The 19727-nt window shown below is 35.6% G+C and overlaps 1 protein-coding gene across 1 annotated transcript; it reads right to left on the bottom strand.

The window, feature by feature from the left end:
- Window positions 1–5154: 5154 nt before the first annotated feature.
- On the bottom strand, window positions 5155–15101 carry LOC123320804. Its single transcript, XM_044908237.1, has 4 exons — window positions 15061–15101; window positions 13874–14377; window positions 6355–6683; window positions 5155–5468 (listed from the first exon to the last, which is right to left on the bottom strand). Exons 1-3 carry the CDS (start codon window positions 15064–15066, stop codon window positions 6447–6449), a joined length of 747 nt encoding a protein of 248 aa, XP_044764172.1. The 5' UTR covers window positions 15067–15101; the 3' UTR covers window positions 5155–5468; window positions 6355–6446.
- Between the last annotated feature and the right edge of the window lie 4626 nt (window positions 15102–19727).

Below are 19727 nucleotides of genomic sequence, written 5' to 3'. Positions count from 1 at the left end.
GAACGATTTTGACTATAAAAAATTATTTCAGGGCGATGTTGTACTTGGTAGTTTATTAATTCATTGGGATTTAGACCACTAATTCTTCAAAGATCGTCTTCATCAAGGTGTCGACTGATCTGAATCCCATCCGACACGTCCACACTATGAATTTTGACTTCATTCGATTCGACTTCCTTTGAGCGGGACCGCGCTGATTCGGGTTGGAAGCGACATGATTCGATTCGACTTTTGGATCATTCGATTCGATTCGACACACGTCCAGACTCTTTCGACTTTTCCGCTCGACTCAGGTTGAATGATGTCGTTCATCATAGTGTGGATGCGACTTCATAATTTGATTCCACCTCACAGCTAACGTTACGCTGTATACTTGAATTGGAAAGGAGAACAATGCGCATGAGCTCTCCATTGTATTTCCACTCCGAAAGTACCATTCCGAATGAAACCTTCGCGTTGGCGCATGTCTGAACAGACCAGAAGAGCCGCCGCTATAATATTCCATTGCATTCTATAAGAACGCAGTTATATGAGTAGAAAATAAAAACGTTCAGTTTTTCACAGATCGTTGTTTTTTTTAAGGGTGACGCTTTCGAAAACATGAGCCTACAGGAGTTCCTGATGACCAGGGATATTTCTGAGGAAACAATAAATTATTTCAATAATGAAAAAGTAAGTGAACTCAAGCCCTTATCATTTTTACCCCTTCTCATAAATCAAAGCTCTATGATTATGGAAAACGCATTATAGTGCGTTCACAATATACTGCTTGAGAATCGAAATAACAAAATTAAGTTGAGATTCAAATGTTTGTTACCTGCCGGACTAATTATTTGCAAAGTTTTTTGGCTTTCTTGCTACTTTGATTATATGTTATATTATATATTATTATAAGTGATAACTTACAGATTTTTTCTTTCCTATAGATTGACTCAGTTACTTTACTTTTGATGCCTACAGAGGAATTGGAGAAATGGATTCCTAAATACGGCGATAGAGTGGCTGTTTCGAATTTTTGCAAAAGAAAGAATTCTAGCAAAAAAGAGAGTCTGATAGAAAAATTGAAAAGGAAGATGGATCACAAAAATATATCTGGAAGAAAAAATGAACAAGATTCTCCATATAAGGCGAGAAGAAAGAAGAAAACGAGAATTATAGAAATAGGATGGTTATGTTTACATCCCAAAATTAACGAACTTCGACAAGTGCGAGCTAAGTATGGAGGTGGCACTAGAAGGATATCTGTTGGCAGGGACATAAAATGTGCAGAGATACTACTAAAAGCCAAAGATTTGTATTTTCCTGAAGGTATGTCTACTAAAGGCCACTGGAATGAATTTGATGTAGAACAACTTGATTACAAGAGTCATAAATGTGATCTTGATTTGACGGTTGAAGAGATGTATGATCTCTCTTCATTATCTACTCTAAGATTTTATTTATCAACGACGCCAAAGATGGGTACCACTGTAGAAGATAATGGAGATGAATTTATACCTGAAACTGAGACAAGAAGTGGACCTGAGAATTGTACCGAGGATTTTACTGGTCTTCACGATTGCCCAACCTCATACCAACAGAATGAACGCCGTCGTTCTACAAGATTGATGGAACGTGAGCAACTTCCTACGTACTTCCATAATTTTCATGATGATGAGGATAATGTGAGTTATTCGTGAATCATATCTAGCTTGTTTGCAACAGCCGAAAATTTACTTGTGAATTCATGTACTGTGAATTCTCTGCAGTACTTTCGGTATGACTCACTGTTCAGATGCATACAAAATAATTTCTACCAAAATTCTTTTGAAAATTCTCCAGATAATTTTCGGCTGTTGCAAACGGGCTTAAGAAACAATTTTACGATATACAGGGTGTTACTGAATAAGTGCGACAAACTTAAGGAGGTGATTCTGCATGAAACAATCATGACATTATGCCATATCAACTTTGTCCTCAAATGCTTCGTTTTTGTATGGGGCGCCGTTTTTATGCAAAAAAAATTAAACAACTTAACGCTTATTATTCATTTCTTGAATACATTATCGAAAACTATCTAATTTAATAACATTAAACCAGAGCAATAACAGAAAAGAACACTTATAAATAAATAGGCGCACCAAACTTCATTCGCATATCTCGACGGGTTTCAGAGCAACAAATAAATAGTCAGTTTTAAGTGAAATTTAAACACCCCGTATCTCGGAAAACGAAGCATTTGCGGACAAAAGTTATATGGTGTCATTATTTTTCCATGCCGAATCTCCTCCTGGAGTTTGTCGCACTTATTCACTAACACCGTTCATCAGAAATATTTTTGATAGCTAATTGATTGATCCATTCAAAATTAATTTGTGTGAAGATTTCATGATTATGGCGGCTCTAAGTGGTCGGACGGTTTTCTTCCAAAAGTCTTGGATGCAAAATGACGGATGAGTTTTGTGATTTCCGTTCAATTCAATTCAAAATAACGTTATAAACACGGTTATCAATCTGTATTTCGCCAGGAGAAATTATTTTATACTTTTCAATAGGAATATTCAAATAATCATTTGAATTTGAAAACTCTTCTTTGTTCATTACCATTCATTATTAAAGGAATATATTATTTGAGCAGTCAAAATATGAGTCGATATTTTCACAATATGTTAACTCATTGTATTTTTTTTTCACAGATCAATTCGGCTTCGGATTTGTTCTTCACTGATGGTTCAAGTTTGGTTGGGCAGTTACCTGAAGATATTTTAGATGAAGTAATAAATGACTCCTATTTACAATCCGATATTGTCCAAACATTGATTCTCCACCGCTCTGACATTTTTGGTGATATGCTCAAAGCCTTCGAACAAGATTTTTTTAACGACTGTAATCTGAAAATCGAAATGATTCTACCAAATGCTGAGATTCTACCAAAGACTGAGATGGCAGAAGATATTGGAGGAGTCTTCAGAGATTCTTTGTCACAATTTTGGAACACCTTCTACGAGAAGTGCACTGTATGAACAAACCTTAAAATACCCTATTTGCGTCACGACTTTGGAGAGATTCAATGGAAGTCCATCGCAAAAATATTTGTGAAGGGATACAAGGCAGAAAATTATGTCTATCAAATTGGCTCCGGTTTTCATAAAAAGTTGCTTCAATGAAAAAATCGAGGAAAATGATTTATTGCATAATTTTTTGCAATTTCTTAGCGAACCTGAAAGAGATCTAATGAACTCGGCATTATTGGATTTCCAAAGCGTCGAAAATGAAGACTTATTGGAATTTTTCTCCAACATGGATACGAAGTGGCTTCCTACGGAGAATAATTTCAGACGATTAGTCATCGATATCGCACATAGGGAGTTGATTCAGAAGCCAGCTTTCGTAGTCAAATGCTTCTCTAATGAAATCGGTAGAAATTCTGAGATTAACTTAAATCAAATATTAGAGCACTGCCACCAAATAACTCCCACTGTGAAAAATTGCTTAAATAAACTGCAAATAGATGAGAATCTAGCAACGAGTAATCAGAAGAGAATATTTCAGTTTATTAAGAAATTCATAAAGGAAGTGGATGAAAGGACTAGAATGAATTTCTTCAGATTCTGTACGGGCTCCGATCTACCAATAAAAGATATCAATATATCATTCACTGACGCAACTGGTATACTGCGTATGCCAGTGGCACATACGTGTTCAGGCCTTCTACAAATCCCTGAATCGTATGAAGATTTTGTCACATTTAGGAGTGAGATTAACACCCTTCTGAATTCAAACATTTGGATCATGGACATGGTTTAGAGGGTGTTACAATTATTTTTATATTTTTTACACTGTTGCAATACCTTTTCTGTAATATCGATTTTTATGGCATTAAAACTCGTTTTTCTTCTGAATTTGATTTTTCTGTTCAACGATACAGGAATAATTCTCAAAATAGTTATTTATGTACCAAGGACGAAAAACTCTCTATTGCAGTCGAGCCTGCAAATCCTATCAAGCAGGAGAGACAACATAGAGACTTTTTTGCCGAGGTGCAATTTAATTTTTCCGTCGACCTCACAAAACTTCATAAGAGTGACTACTCACTTTTGTGCTGAACACTAACCTAACCTGGCCGTAGTTGCCATATCGCTAGCACTATCCATTCTTGATTATAATGAATACCAATATTCAAACTACGTTCTTAATTCACTCGTAAAATGTAGCAGGTTTAGTAAAGAGTTAATTTGACAAGAGCAAATGACAGTTCTTGTCACAGGGACTTATGTATTCATCAAATCCTGCCTCTCGAAAGTCATAAATCACCACTCTCGCAATTATTCAAGGACGAAAAGTGTTTGGAGTCGAAAAGTACTTGCCTTCAAAAATAGTCGACTTTTCGTTTGGAAATTAATACGTAGAATGTCATTTTTTGTTTAGGTCGACGAAAAAGTTATATGTACTATATTTTTCTCGGGAAATAATTCTTGTTTCATTGAAATATAACTCATCATTTCAAATGACTCGTCCGTTACATGATAGATAGTTTTAAAAACTCAGTTTGGATCATTTTGATATTGAATTCAGAATTGATACTGAAATTAGAAACTATAATGTATTAACGTGGGAAAATGATTCCGAAATCGGTCTACAGTTGCACTTGAATGTTTCGACTTCTCTGGGACCTCCTACATTTGTTCATGTCAAGCTCGCATCATTTGAACGACAATTCTTTCGGAAATGTTTTTTCCAATTATTAAAAAGAAGTTTATTACATAAGTGGTTTCCACACTGTATATAACAAGCACTTAAAACTACTCCTCCTTTATATTTCAATATTTTTTTTGTTGACTTTTTGTTTCTCTGATTTCAATAGCAGTTACGATACACGATATAGCACTGACAAGGGCGGATCCAGGATTTTTTCTGGGGGCACAAGGGGCAAATGAGCAAAAAATTTAACAGTAACACTTAGAAATAAACTACATACAAGTTTATTTTTACGAGTTCTCCACAGTACAAAAAAATACGCCCTTGAGCACTGAAATAAGAATGACAACGAGCATATTTTAAATAGGTTGATGCAAACGGGTATTAAGACTAGAGAAAAAAAAGTATAATATAATAATTTTCCACTTTATTATTCATTTCATAATACATTATTAAACATGTCAATTTTGTATCAAGTTTTTCAATATTCTTCTTAGAGTAATATATAGTTCCAAGGCTTGATAAGGATCACTTTCGTGTTTGTATCCATTTTCAGCCATCAAAATACAACATAGATCATAAAAATCTTTATCACAGGGATATCTGAGAATTTTACATTTAGATCTGACAGCTTCAATTGCATAATCTGATACTTTAGTCAAATAACTTTGTGTCTGATATAAAGAAGGCATCTCGAACATAATCGTTGGTCTGCCAGTAGGGGAGATGCTATTTCTTGATCTTCGTATCTTGTGAACGTTCCATTCCATAACTACTTGATTCATATCCCTCTGAAAATTATTTAGGAATTAATGTTTCGTTTCAACATGACAAACTGAGTGCTCCAAGCTCCAAACTATAGGTACGCAAACTGTCGAAATGATTTGAAATATACCTAAAATGCAGTGTGTTAAAATCAAAAAGAAGACTTTATCTACGCGATTTCTTCAAAATCTGGTAGATATACAGGGTGGGGTCATTCATAACTTTTCACCCCGAATTATGAGCTTTGGGATGGAATAACGAAAAAACGCCTGAGCGATTTTTTCGACACTACAATTTTTCAACTGTAGCGTTGTTGTCGTGTCTTCATATATAGGGTTGGCCATCCATAACCTTCCACCCCAAATTTCGAGCTTTAGGATGGAATAACGAAAAAACAAAATAATTGTTCTAAGTGGTAGCGGCTAGAGGGGTAGTGATATCGAATTCATTTTTTGACCAGTCCGAGCGTTTTTCATATCTCAAAGATTCAAATTCGGCGTGTGAAAGTTATTGATGGAATACTGAGTCACTCTGTATAATAATAATGCGATGGAAAAAAAAACACTCATGCAGGAAATTGAATTGCCCCTCCAACAAGGTGCTGCTCGATCCCTTTTCCCTATTCAAAAATGAGAGCTGTTAGGTGTTGCCGCTAGAGGAGTGGTGATATCAAACTCATTTGAACACCCTTATTTGTCCCCCTTTCAACAAAATTTGACCTGTCTGAGCGTTTTTTTGTTATTCCATGCCAAAGCTCAAAATTCGGGGTGGAAAGTTATGTATGGCCAACCCTGTATATGAAGACACGACAACAACGCTAAAGTTGAAAAATTTAAAATTTGCAAGTTAATTAGGCAAACCACTTACTCGTTACAATAAAAGTATGAAGTATATTTACATCCGAACGCATACCTGAATTATATCCATAAAGCAAAATTGAATCAAGGATTTATCAAGAAGAGAGCCATCAAATTGATTTTCTTCTCTCAGGTATTGGAACAAGTTTATCCAGTACTGACTACAATGCTTTCGTAAAATCGACCACCATGATTCAATTCTTTGATTAGCCGTACTTCTTCCGTAAAGAACAGGAGGTCTCGAACCGGAACTTCCATTGAACACTTCATGCAGACACCTTTGAATTCCTCCACAACTTTATTTTCGGTACCCAAATCGAATCTTATTGTTTTGGGGATTCCTCCAACTAATTCTACTCCATCCAGATAATAACCTGCTACAACCTGTGGGATGCAACAACGAATCAAAGAGCGATACTCATAAGGTTTTTCACGGAATCATTTGCGGAATACTTTATAAGTTTATGACAATTATCTTATAAATTCACCAGAAATCTAGGATAAAGTCACTAAATTGAAGATTTGGTAACCAAACATGTTCACGAAGAGTGGATTTACAAAATCATTCACGCTAATCAATACACGTGTTCAGCTGATTTAATATATGATAATATTCATCAGGTGACAATAAATTGAACTTGAGTTTATTTTATCTCACCTGAGGTGAAATTAATCTTTAGTGGTTAGTCTTGAGGTTTCGCAAACCGTCATTTCGTGAAAATCTCTAATACCTTGCGTTTCTGTTTATTTATTATATACTTTCATCGAGTATCGGTTAAGTTCATTAAAAAAATTCATTTTGTGATGAATATTCTTCTCGATGTAGGAAGTTAATTCGAAAATCGAATATGGACTCGGAAATAAATATCACACCTTAGACAGATGAAATATTCAAATTGTGAGGGTGGATACTCTTAAAACTGATGAAACGGTTTATAACAAAGTTTATTTAAAGATATATTTAACACACTGGTGAATAATACAAAATGGCCGATGGTCGCTTGAAAACTATTAATAGTGAGAGTAGCCTTTATCTATTCGCATTCCCGACAGAACTCGCTTCTGCACCATTAATAGCACGTGTACCTAACTTAGTTGCGCTTGCGCATTAGGCCGAACATAATATTAGTTGTCAGCAGGTTGCTTTATAGAAGTGGACTGGTCCCAAATCAACTTTGGCCAGCAGTTCTTACTTCAACACCCCCTCCCAAACTGAGGACCTGACAACTACTCAACAGAAAACTGAAAGTTCCATTTAACTGACTTCGATAAACTAAGAAATATAGAATATATATAAAATATACAATAGTGGATAGTATTTTATTAGAATTTATATAAATCAAGCCTTAAACCTACAACAGGATTGTCAGTGGAACCATACAGAGCTGTTGCTGTGAGGCAATGGAATAGGGTTCCTTATAGCGAACCAACTGTCCTTAATATTTGATATGGTATCAATACATTGTGTCCAGGGACCGGAGACCCTTCCCACAAGTGATATTATACCATCATATCAACTGAAACTGATCAACAGATACATATGCCATAATGCATGCATATCACATAGTAGATCAACATATAAATGACATGACTGATCACATACATAGTATGTTCCATCATATCGGACTAACATGATTAATTCATTACACACATATGTGGTCAGAATTTTGGATTTCGCATCTATCATTTCCAGGGACCGGAGACCCTTCCAAATCAAGACACTAGTATTCGTAAGAGTATGTATCCAGGGACCGGAGACCCTTCCTACATGTCTCAAATGAACACTTCAACATGTATATTCATCAAAGTATATCTCCAGGGACCAAAGACCCTTCCAATATAACTCGAACAAATATACAACAAATTTTGAGTATTATCAGATTATGTTTCCAGGAACGAAGAACCTTTCCACAATATACAGATAAAACACTCAACAGACATATTACCAAAGTACCTAAGGGATCGAAGATCCTTTCAAGATACTAAGATAAACAACAGAATTCATTATCAGAGTATGTTTTAGATCAAAGATCATTTATAACACTACTCAGATAAGGTATACATAATGACTGAAAAGGAAAAATTAATATTACTTATGAAATGTTTGATCAAACAGAGCATGTTTTGAGTTTGTCGTTGACTTTTCTCATTTTCTTCCTATAATATTGAATCATTATGACTTATTACTTGGTTATCTTATGCTTGGATTGGATATTTTCATGCAAATCAAACCTCATAGAATACAAGGTGATCACGAAACTTAGTTAGCTTTACTGCATTCAATGGTTTTGTCAGAATGTCAGCAATCTGATCATTGGTATTGATCTTCACAATATTAATTTTCTTATCTCTTACGTGTTGACGAATCAATAAATATTTACGTTCCACATACTTCAAGCGGCTTTTACTTGTGCTAGCCAGACAGTTACGTCTTGCTGCTTCATTGTCTTCATATATATTAACTGGAAATGCTCTGAGACCCACAGTCTCTTCTAATAAATGTGCTAAAAATAGAATTTCATTAGTAGCATGAGTAAGTGCAATAAATTCCGCTTCTGCTGAACTTTGTGCTATTGTTGATTGCAGTTTTGAGCACCATACAACAGGATTACCAAATGCAAAAATCACAAAGCCTGTGGTCGACTTTTGACCACACCTATCACCTGAAAAATCTGCATCACAATAACAAGACAAAATTGGAGATCCTACTGTGAATTTTAGACCTAACTGACTTGTACCTTTCAAATACCTGAAAACTCTTTTAACTAATGTCCAATGATACTGCTGTGGATTAGCTTGGAATCTAGCCAAATAACCTACGGCAAAGGATATATCAGGTCTTGTGAACATACTTAAATACAGCAGGGAACCTATAGCTTTCTTATACGGAAAATCTGCTTCATTCGTTACTTCCGGAACATTATGATTTCCTTGAGGAACTAAAGGAGTGTCAACTGAATTTGAGTTTTCCATTCGAAATTCTTTCAACATTTCATTAACAAACTGTGTTTGATGAAGAAACAACTGATTTTCTGATCTAGTGATTTCCAAACCAAGAAATTTTGTAGGAAAGCCAAATTGTTTTACCTTAAAACGTGACTTCAACATATTCACATTTTCCTGAATAAGGTTTCTACAACTACCTGTAATTAATAGATCATCAACATATACTAAAATCAAAACGATATTACTATCTTCCTTTTTCTTATATAAACATGGTTCTCGTAAATTTGATTCAAAACCAGAATCCTTCAGAAAATTATCAAGTGTCATAAACCAACATTTCGGTGCTATAGATAATCCATAAAGAGCTTTTCTTAACTTCAATATTACCTTTGATTTATCAAGATTGATTCCTTCAGGAACACTTAAATATTTTGGTCGATCAATTTCACCATGAAGAAATGCTGTTTTGACATCCAACTGTTCAACATGCCAATTCCTAGAAACTGATAATGCAAATAATAATTTAACAACTGATAGAGCTGGTGTAGGAGATGCAGTTTCCTCAGGAGTATACTTTTCAGTATCTTTGCATCCTACAACAACTAAACGAGCCTTACACACACCATTGTCCTTAACTGTAAATACCCATTTCAACGGAATACTTTTCATACCTTGTTTTCTTTCCACAATTTCCCAAACTTCATGTTGGTTTATAGCTTCAAGTTCAGACTGAATGGCAGTAATCCATTTACTACTTTCTGAACATGTCATTGCTTCCAGATATGTTTGAGGTGTTTTACTTGTCTGATAGATTTTTGTATCATATACAAAACCAAATGGATTCAAAATTGTGGCATTAACTGAAATTTGCGGCATATCAAGTCCACTGGTTTCATTGCCATCAAAATCGTCTAGCTGCGATATTTCTTCATATTCTATCTCATTATTTATCTGAGAGCTAACTGAAACATTTTCTAACATATTTGTAGCACTTGTTTTATCAACAGAATTGTTGGAGCTACTCTGTACTGGACTTGTAGTTCTTACAGAATCAGAGTTTTGTTCAACTGATTTCATTTCAACAGGATTGTTTGCAACTGATACAACAGAATTGCCAGTAGGTGGCACAACAGATATGTCCGTAATGGACGCAACAGAATTGCCTACAGAGGGCGTAACAGAAACGTTCTCACTGGACTCAACAGATTCAGATGAAACTGTTAATTCATCACTTGGAACTGATAACTTTGATTCATATGACTTGTAGGTCAACTCTTCATTTATTAGAACATTACAAGATGTAATAGTCTTACATGTTTTAGGATCATACAACAAATAGCCAGTATCGGTATATCCTATTAAATACATTGTGCTAGATCTTGCATTCAACTTTTTACCTTTAGGAACATTTTCATTTCTAACTTCTGCCTGTGAACCGAAAATTCTTATATTTTGCAGATCGGCTTGTTTTCCATAGAGTTTTTCATATGGAGTCAAAAAGTCTAATGATGAATGAGGCGTACGATTGTATAGATAGCAAGCAGTCGAAAATGCAAAACCCCAGAAAGTATTTGGAAAGCCTGATTCAAATAACAAGGCTCTAGCCCTTTCTTGGAGTGTTCTATTGAACCTTTCAGCAGTTCCATTATGCTCATGTTGATAAGGTTCTGCTAACTGAATTTGAATACCAAACTGATCGAGTACTTGTTGACAAGATTCGCTGATGAACTCTGTTCCATTATCACAACGTAATTTTCTGAATTGACCAGGACTAGGAAATAATGACTGAAGATAGTTCAAAGCAGACTTCAAAAACTTGAAAGTTTCAGACTTTTGTTTCATCAGGAAAATTTGTGCATATCTTGAATAATCATCTAGAACAATTAAAATATACTTTTTCTTAGTGTAATGTGTTGGCGGATTGACAGTTAATAGATCTGAATGAAGAATTTCACAAGCTCTAGTGGCTCGATCTCTTTCTTTTGAACATGTTTTTCTGGTCATTTTTGCTTTAGAACAAATTGTACAATTACCAGTACTGAGATTATACGTGAGTTCTTTAACTCCTTGAACAACATTAGGTAATTTTCCTAAGTAAGAAGATGATATATGACCCATTCTACGATGCCACATACTACCTTCCTGAGCCAACATTTTTAACTGATTACGAGTAAATCTTTTACGTAATTTTCGTGTTTCTCTTCTACTAATATTGACTTCCTTATTGGATTTGATAACTGAGAGTTTCATTTTAAAACTAGAATTATCTTTCGAACTTAACTGTTTATTTATACTTTCTACTTTATTTACATTAATTTTGTTGATACTACTTGTATCACCAGGATTGACTCTTGCTGAAATTCGATAAACGCCATCCGATACAAAGAGCAGGGAGATCTTTCTTCTTAATTTTCTAGATAAAATAAATCCATTATTAGCATTTAGCACAAGACTTGTCCCAAACTGAATATTAAATGCACGGACACTGAGAATATTATCCCTTACTTCGGGGACATACTGAACATTAGCTAGATGTACAATGTGCGAACTTTTTCCAAACTGTACTAATAATGGAAGAGTTCCCTGACCCATTGACATAGTGCTTTCAGTTTCCGATGCCAAAACAACAGATATCGGCTCTTTATAAGCCTGATAGTTCAACAAAATATTCTGTACATTCACTACATGGTGAGATGCACCAGAATCAACTAGAAATGTTGCAAACATACTGAAATTATTCAAATCGAACAATGACTTACTAGATTTTTGATCTTTCAGTTTCCTACAGTCCTTCTTTTCGTGTCCCTTCTTATGGCAGAAAAAGCAGAATCTCTCTGTGTTCACACATGTGTTTGACTTGTGGAACATCAAACCACATTTTCTGCAACTTGCCTCACGCTTTTCAGCTGGTGTCATTTTCTTGATTTTCTCCAACTGATCCAGTGTGTAAGGACTCTTTTCTGCCCTTTTCTCTTTAAAATAAGGAGACCTCTTAGCTTGATATTTCTCTTTCTTTGAACCATCCCTGTTTGTTCGATCAGACCTATTCTCTAAACAAAAATCACAACAATTTTTATCATCTCTCTTACCACATTTGATGCAGAGCACTGAAACTGAATTAGGATTAGCAAAAGTACATTCCCCAATGGGATCGTCAATACAAAAAGAGCATACAGTATACACTTCATTGATCTCAGTATTGAGATTCTCACCCGTAATACCAAAACACTCGGAACAAATATCCAAACTATCATTTGATTCATTCTTATACATACTGTTTTCTGCTTCCTTAAAATATTGGCTATTCGCCACCTCCAGAAAGGCATTCTTTACGAACTCGTACGTCCTCGTTTCCTCTGGTAGTGTAGCCATTGTGGTGAAAAACGCCAAGAAACCATTAGCATCCTTGATTTTGTGTAGAAAATATCCCACTATGATCTTCGGGTCCAACGGAAAGCCCAGTTCCTTGAATTCTTGAACTCCTTTTTCGAATTGTGATACGAAGTTCACCGGGTTCATCTTCGGGTAAAATGTAATTTTTCCAAAATTGTCCAAAACTTCCACCATTTTTTGAACATCATTTTTGCCGAACATTTGGATGAGTTTCTTGAAGGCTTCAGCTGCCGATTCTTCGCTTTCTATTATAGCTCTGGGAGCGTGCTGCAAAGATGCTTCCAAGTATTGTAGTACTTGAGCGTTGTACATGTTTTTCTCTTCTACGCTCATGTTACACTCTGGTCCACCCATGTTGTGCAGTAAAAATTGGGATCTTCCTAGGGCCCTGATGTCACGCTCGACTCTTTGTTTCCATGAGCGGAAATTGGAATGACCCCTCAGCTTGTCGCTGTTCTCAAATTGAGGTATTATGAAGGTGGGTATATTGACCTTCTCCACAGATGGTTCCGTTATTGTGCTTCCTGATGAGGTTGCCGGAGGATTCAAGTTGTTTATTTGCTCTGCCAACATCTTCACGAAATTGGTGTTGGTGAGCATTGCAAAAATATTTTCTGGTACTCCCATCGTTGACCTTTCGCTCGCATCGGATTGGTCCATCTCGATCATCTCTTCTTGATTGAACATGCTTGTTGTTGAACACGTGGTCGTCTAGTCTTCTGTTTAACACGTGGTCTTCTAGTCTTCTGTTTGTTAATTAATACGCACGCACATACACACAAGCGCTGCTACCATGTGAGGGTGGATACTCTTAAAACTGATGAAACGGTTTATAACAAAGTTTATTTAAAGATATATTTAACACACTGGTGAATAATACAAAATGGCCGATGGTCGCTTGAAAACTATTAATAGTGAGAGTAGCCTTTATCTATTCGCATTCCCGACAGAACTCGCTTCTGCACCATTAATAGCACGTGTCCTTACTTAGTTGTGCTTGCGCATTAGGCCGAACATAATATTAGTTGTCAGCAGGTTGCTTTATAGAAGTGGACTGGTCCCAAATCAACTTTGGCCAGCAGTTCTTACTTCAACACAAATCAAGGTGAATGAATAGTAAAGTCTATTTCGCACAAGATATTATACGGTTTGAAGCCTCTTGGACAATTGTGCAACATATAAACACAGTTTATTAAACAACTTTCGAAAATATATCAAATATTGCATACACATACCTTCGGATCACTAGAAGTGGAGCCAGTACGGAGCCAGATTATGTGCCTAGAAAATCCATCAATACAGCCATTGATGCAAATACCATATGGTTTCAGTTTATCATAAGAGTCAACATGCCAGAGATAATTAGGACCTTTATTGTGATATTGCCTTCGTCTCAGTCTTTTTCGTTTACGTGTTTCTACGCCCTGCGGGTCTAAATAAGTTAGTAATTCTATGACAACTGACTGAGTCACAATTAAGTTATTTTGTAAACATCTCAGATGCATCCACCTATAGCCATGAAGTTGACCAGACTTCATCAATTCGTTTTCTAGGAACTTGGCAACATCCTCAATTTTTGAGTAATTTTTCCTTCTATAGAGATGTAGTTTAGACAGGATTCTTTTGAGTGTGCGACTAGACATGGGTCTATTATGTAGGTTTTTCATAAAAGCCAGAATTTCCCGTTGCTGGAATCCATAGGCGAAATATTTCTGTAGTAATTCTTCAGTACTGTCTTGCTAAAACGAATACGTAGGTTATTACAGTAGATTCAAAATCCTATCCAAGATGATGTCCTGTAATCTGGCCTATGAAAAATTTGTTGCATTTCGATAAATCAGCGTTGTATAGAAACAGGGTAAACAGTTTAACATCCTTAATGGAATTGAATGTAGCTCAAAAATCGAATAAAAATACAGAAAACCCAATTTCGCGCATATCTCGAATAAATCATTTTTTTGACGATCTTGATGAATTACCATACGTACAATGTGCGAATTCCATTGGATATGGGAGTTATTTTGAAAATCGCAAAACACACGGTTAGGTACTATTCAATTGCCAATGTGCTAAATTGCGAACTTATTTCAGTATTCAGTACAGAAAGTTTAGTATTCCACAAATCACATGCTCACGCAGATGAAATACAATATAAAAACACAGGTAGATTTCTTCTACAATACCTCTAGACAACTATTCAATTTTCAATGACCAACATCCCTAATTTGTTTGGTTCTTACACGTACACGTAGGTATATGGGCAAATAATTACTGGCATCTTTTCGAAGTGAATATGTTCGTTACAACAAATTATTCGCCGACTATCCACAAGCAGCTGACCTACAAGACTATGACTGTATGACTCTATTGACAGTGAATTATATACAGTTATAACAGGTAGTTGAATTATAATCAGACTTACCTCCATCACTTCAAGTTGAAAACACAATTACGAGGTTCTCCTTACACTCAGTAATCTCAACTAGTGTTACTGAATCTTCGACCTGGCATTAATACGATTCAAATACAATTTCGTTAAATTCCGACTTTGAAGTCGGAATTTAACAAAATTCCGACTTTAAACTCGGAATTTAACAAAATTCCGACTTTGAACTCGGAATTTAACAAAATTCCGACTTTGAACTCGGAATTTAACAAAATTCCGACTTTGAACTCGGAATTTAACAAAATTCCGACTTCGAACTCGGAATTTAACAAAATTCCGACTTTGAAGTCGGAATTTAAGGAAAAATATTTTTAAAATATTATGTGGCCCTTCTACGCCTTCGTACTATGTCTAATTTCGACATTATTTTGGCGATATTTTATTTTCACTTTACTGAATGTCACTTGCATTGGTTATTTTTTTTTAATTTCTTCTTTTCGTACTGGGCGTGAATATAATTTCCGATTTTCGTCTTAAATTTTGGAGATAGTGAGGCCTTACAAATGTTTTAGTGTGACTTTCGGACTAATATTACGAAGGTTATTCTTCTTTTCAAAAAGGGGGACAGTGGCAATATTGAGAATTACCGGCCCATCAGCCTTCTATCACACATGTACAAGTTACTCACCAAGATTATTACCAATAGGCTTAGTAACAAATTCGATGAGTATCAGCCGGTGGAGCAGGCGGGGTTTCGCAGAGGGTTCAGCACCATTGACCACCTACAAACTATGAGAACACTAATAGAAAAATCAACCGAGTACAATGTACCACTGTATATGGCATTCATAGATTTCCATAAGGCGTTTGATTCCATTGAAACGTGGGCATTTACACAGGCAATGGACGATGCCAGAAAAGATTCTCGTTACACCAACTTACTGAAAAATATATATGAAAATGCCTCACTCCATGTAAGAATCAACGAGGATACAAAGACAGAAAAAATTAAAATAAATAGGGGAGTTCGACAAGGAGATACCATATCTCCAAAACTGTTCACACTAGCGCTAGAGAATGTATTTAGATCATTGGAGTGGAAAACTAAAGGCATAAATATAGATGGATCGTGCTTGAGTCACCTACGTTTCGCCGATGACATCGTCATTATAAGTAGCAGCATACAGGAGCTGGGGGAGATGGTGAATCAACTAAATGATGCCTCTTAAAAGATCGGGCTGAAACATTTCGAAGACCAAAACCTTAAATAACAACACAACAGAACAAATATATATAGACGGTGAAAAACTCGAGAATGTGGAGGAATATATATACTTGGGACACGCAATGAGAATAGGAAAAGAAAACCAAACAGCAGAGATTAAGAGAAGGATAAGACTAACTTGGATAGCCTTCGGAAAACTGAAATATATATTTAGAAACAGCGAAATTCCTATAAACCTAAAAAGAAGAGTTTTCGAGACATGCATATTGTCAGTAGCGACTTATGGCCTGGAAACAATGGCGATGACAAAAACCACAACTAATCAACTGAGGGTAATGCAACGAGCCATGGAAAGAACAATGCTCAACATTAGTCTAAGGGACAGAATAAGAAATGAAGAAATCCGACGAAGAACTAAGGTCGTAGATATTATAGCCCGTATTGCAGACTTGAAGTGGCAATGGGTGGGTCATGTCGCACGACAAGATCAGTCGAGATGGACATACAAGCTCGTACACTGGAGACCAAGATTGACAAAGCGTAGCTTAGGAAGACCACAGAGAAGATGGCTAGATGACATCAAGCAATATGCGGGTAGGAGGTGGTTTCAGATAGCGCAGGACAGATCAGTATGTAGAAGCATGAGGGAGGCCTATGTCCAGCAGTGGATAACGGAAGGCTGACTAAGAAGAAGAAGAAGATAAACAAGAACTATATGCCAAGGCCAGGAATTTCAAGAAGGAACATCAATATGCTTATGTATGGGTGAAAGACGGGAAAATATTCATCAGGAAAACCGAAGCAGCAAGACCACTTCATATTAGATCGGAAAAGGATCTAGAACACCTAGATCAATAACATTTTAAATGTAGTTAATGGTTTGATTTACAGCTTTTTTTTTTAGTTATGGAAAGTTACATAAACAATTTCAAGGTGCCTAGAATAAAAGATAAGATTGTATTTTCCAAGGAATTTTGTGAGTCTGTGAGTAATGATAGTTTAAATTGTTTCACATTGTTACATAATAATATTAGAAGTGTGAGTAAGAATATTGATGAATTCAGGGTTTTCATTGATGGGTGTTTGGGGAAGTTGGATTGTTTGATATTAACAGAAACTTTTAAAATTTATGATAAGAATCTATTTAATTTACAAGGTTGCACATCAGTTTATAATATGGGGGATCTTAACAAAAATGATGGCATACTATAATAGTATATGTGAAAGATGGTATAGATTTAGAATATGAGTAAGTCAAAATTGGTCCGATAAATGCCATTCTTTTGCGCCTGGGGCTTCACTCTGTGGGTATAAACATACTCGCTGTATACCGCTCTCCATCTCTATGTCCTTCCGAGGATCTAGAAAAGTTTTTGAATATAAATAAGCCAAATAATAGAGTATCATTAATAATTGGTGACTTAAATATAGATTTACTGACTGATTCAAATATTAGAGAGGAATATTTAAACACACTAAGTGAATATGGATATTTATCAATTATAAACTCACCAACTAGAGAGAAGGCTTGTTATGATCACATAATGTTGAGGGGTTCTCTACAGTTAGACACTGTCTGTCCCATGGTGGTTGATCATTTGATCACGGATCATAAACCAGTAGCAGTTAAATTTGCACTCCCTAAAAATTGTAAAAATTATGTTAATAATGATCAGAGTGCATTTTTTGGAAATATTGCAATTAATTATCGATTTATGTTCGAACCCCAGCATCTCAAAATAGAACTTTTTTCTATAAAACGGCCTTTTCAAAATCATTTTGAATATTTTCGATAGCCGGATCAGCATAGAAATCATAAAATATCTAATCTAAACAGCAAATGAAGTTGGACGGCCAAAAACTTGCATAAGTTTGTCTATGTCTAATTTCGACATTATTTTGGCGATATTTTATTTTCACTTTACTGAATATCACTTGCATTGGTAATTTTTTTCAATATCTTCTTTTCGTACTGGGCGTGAATATAATTTCCGATTTTCGTCTTAAATTTTGGAGATAGTGAGGCAATGACGGCTCGTCAGGGTATGCAGGGTCGGCCGGGCCGACCCAAAAATAATCGAGAAATAGAATATAATCAAAATTATTTTATTCTTCGCAACTTATTCCAAATGATCAATTTCGATATTCAAATCTCGATTAGTTCCCTAGTATAACGTACTACAACTTGATTCGATCAACATGACGCCCCAGTCGCCCTGAATTACTTTATTTCGAAGTTCTCTGTCCTTAAGCTAAACACGCTAGGTCGGCCAGCCGCAGGAGCCTAGCGAAACGCTTCAAGTTATGGTACCGTACAGCACCTACGTCGCACGCAGTTATCACCAAGTTGAACATCGTATTACGTCGCTGCTAGATACATACACGGTCGGCCAGCACGAGTTGGGCCTACATTGCTATGGTTTGGGCGTTTAGTTTTCATATTTCTAGATTTCCTCATTTTCTATTGACTCTATTGCAAGATATTATATCATCAAATGAATAGTTAATCATTAAATATTATGTCTATTTTAGAAAAGAGCGTATTCGTACCGTTTAAGAGTAGTTTAGTCAATGAAAATATATCCCTAATTATAGTGAGAGTTAGATTTTTTGTTTATTAAATGAATAGTTGATTTTTGAAAAAGGGTATTCGAACGGAATTAAAATACTTTAGTGATTTTTTGACCATAAAAATTTGTAATTCCTAGTGAATTTATAAGGGCACGGTGATTTCGAAGCTTCTTGAATTGAATACGCGTAGATCGGCCGGCCGAGCCTCGGAGTGGGGATATAAGAATGGCATCCGCATCGCTGTTCCCATATTGAATTGAATTAGGTCAGTGTCGTAGAATAAGAGAAAGGGGTACACGTACGTGTTTATCAGTTTTCTTCGATTCATTTCGTAAATTTTGATAATCTGAGTGGAATCTAAATTTCTTGGATTGTTGAATAATTGGAGTGGTAGCAAATCGAAACAAACTTTGCACCCTGTCACAAGATCATGTGATAGTAGAAGGAGGAATGGTGAAATAGAGAAAGAAAAATTTATTACATTATCACTCAAAATCATAATTGAAGATGTGTTAAAATTTTGATTCGTATTGACGTTGAAGTTTTGTGTTGTAACGAATTTGTTATCGGTATTCACAGAAAGACCCCGAAGAAGAATAAAACTATTATTGAAAAGCTTGGCAAAAACAAAGAAGTGTAGTACATTCTTTCTCCAAAAACAAGTCTAAACTTTTATACACTGCGGTTGTATAAAGGAAATCAGATTATATCTGCAGGGTGGGACATAAGTCTGGAATAAAATTAATGTTTCTTCAATATTGATCAACCACTCAAAGTGAAGACGCTGAAACCCACCAATTGCTTTTCAATTAACTTCTTCTTCTATCTATTAATAGTTTCTCAACCAATAACTTAACATTAAGATGCTGAAAAACATGTCAATTGAGTTCTGATTGCACTTATTTTT

This window comes from Coccinella septempunctata, chromosome 9 (assembly GCF_907165205.1).
Source record: "Coccinella septempunctata chromosome 9, icCocSept1.1, whole genome shotgun sequence".
Classification (NCBI taxonomy): domain Eukaryota; kingdom Metazoa; phylum Arthropoda; class Insecta; order Coleoptera; family Coccinellidae; genus Coccinella; species Coccinella septempunctata.
The sequence above is the reverse complement of the archived record's forward strand: the minus strand, read 5'-3'. Positions and strand labels throughout refer to the sequence as shown.

Excerpts from the sequence above, each read along its gene's own strand:
- LOC123320804 (XM_044908237.1), bottom strand. Across the intron at positions 6,684-13,873 it reads CCACTTCTAGTGATCCGAAG|GTTGTAGCAGGTTATTATCT; the intron begins GTATGTGTATGC and ends TGCATCCCACAG.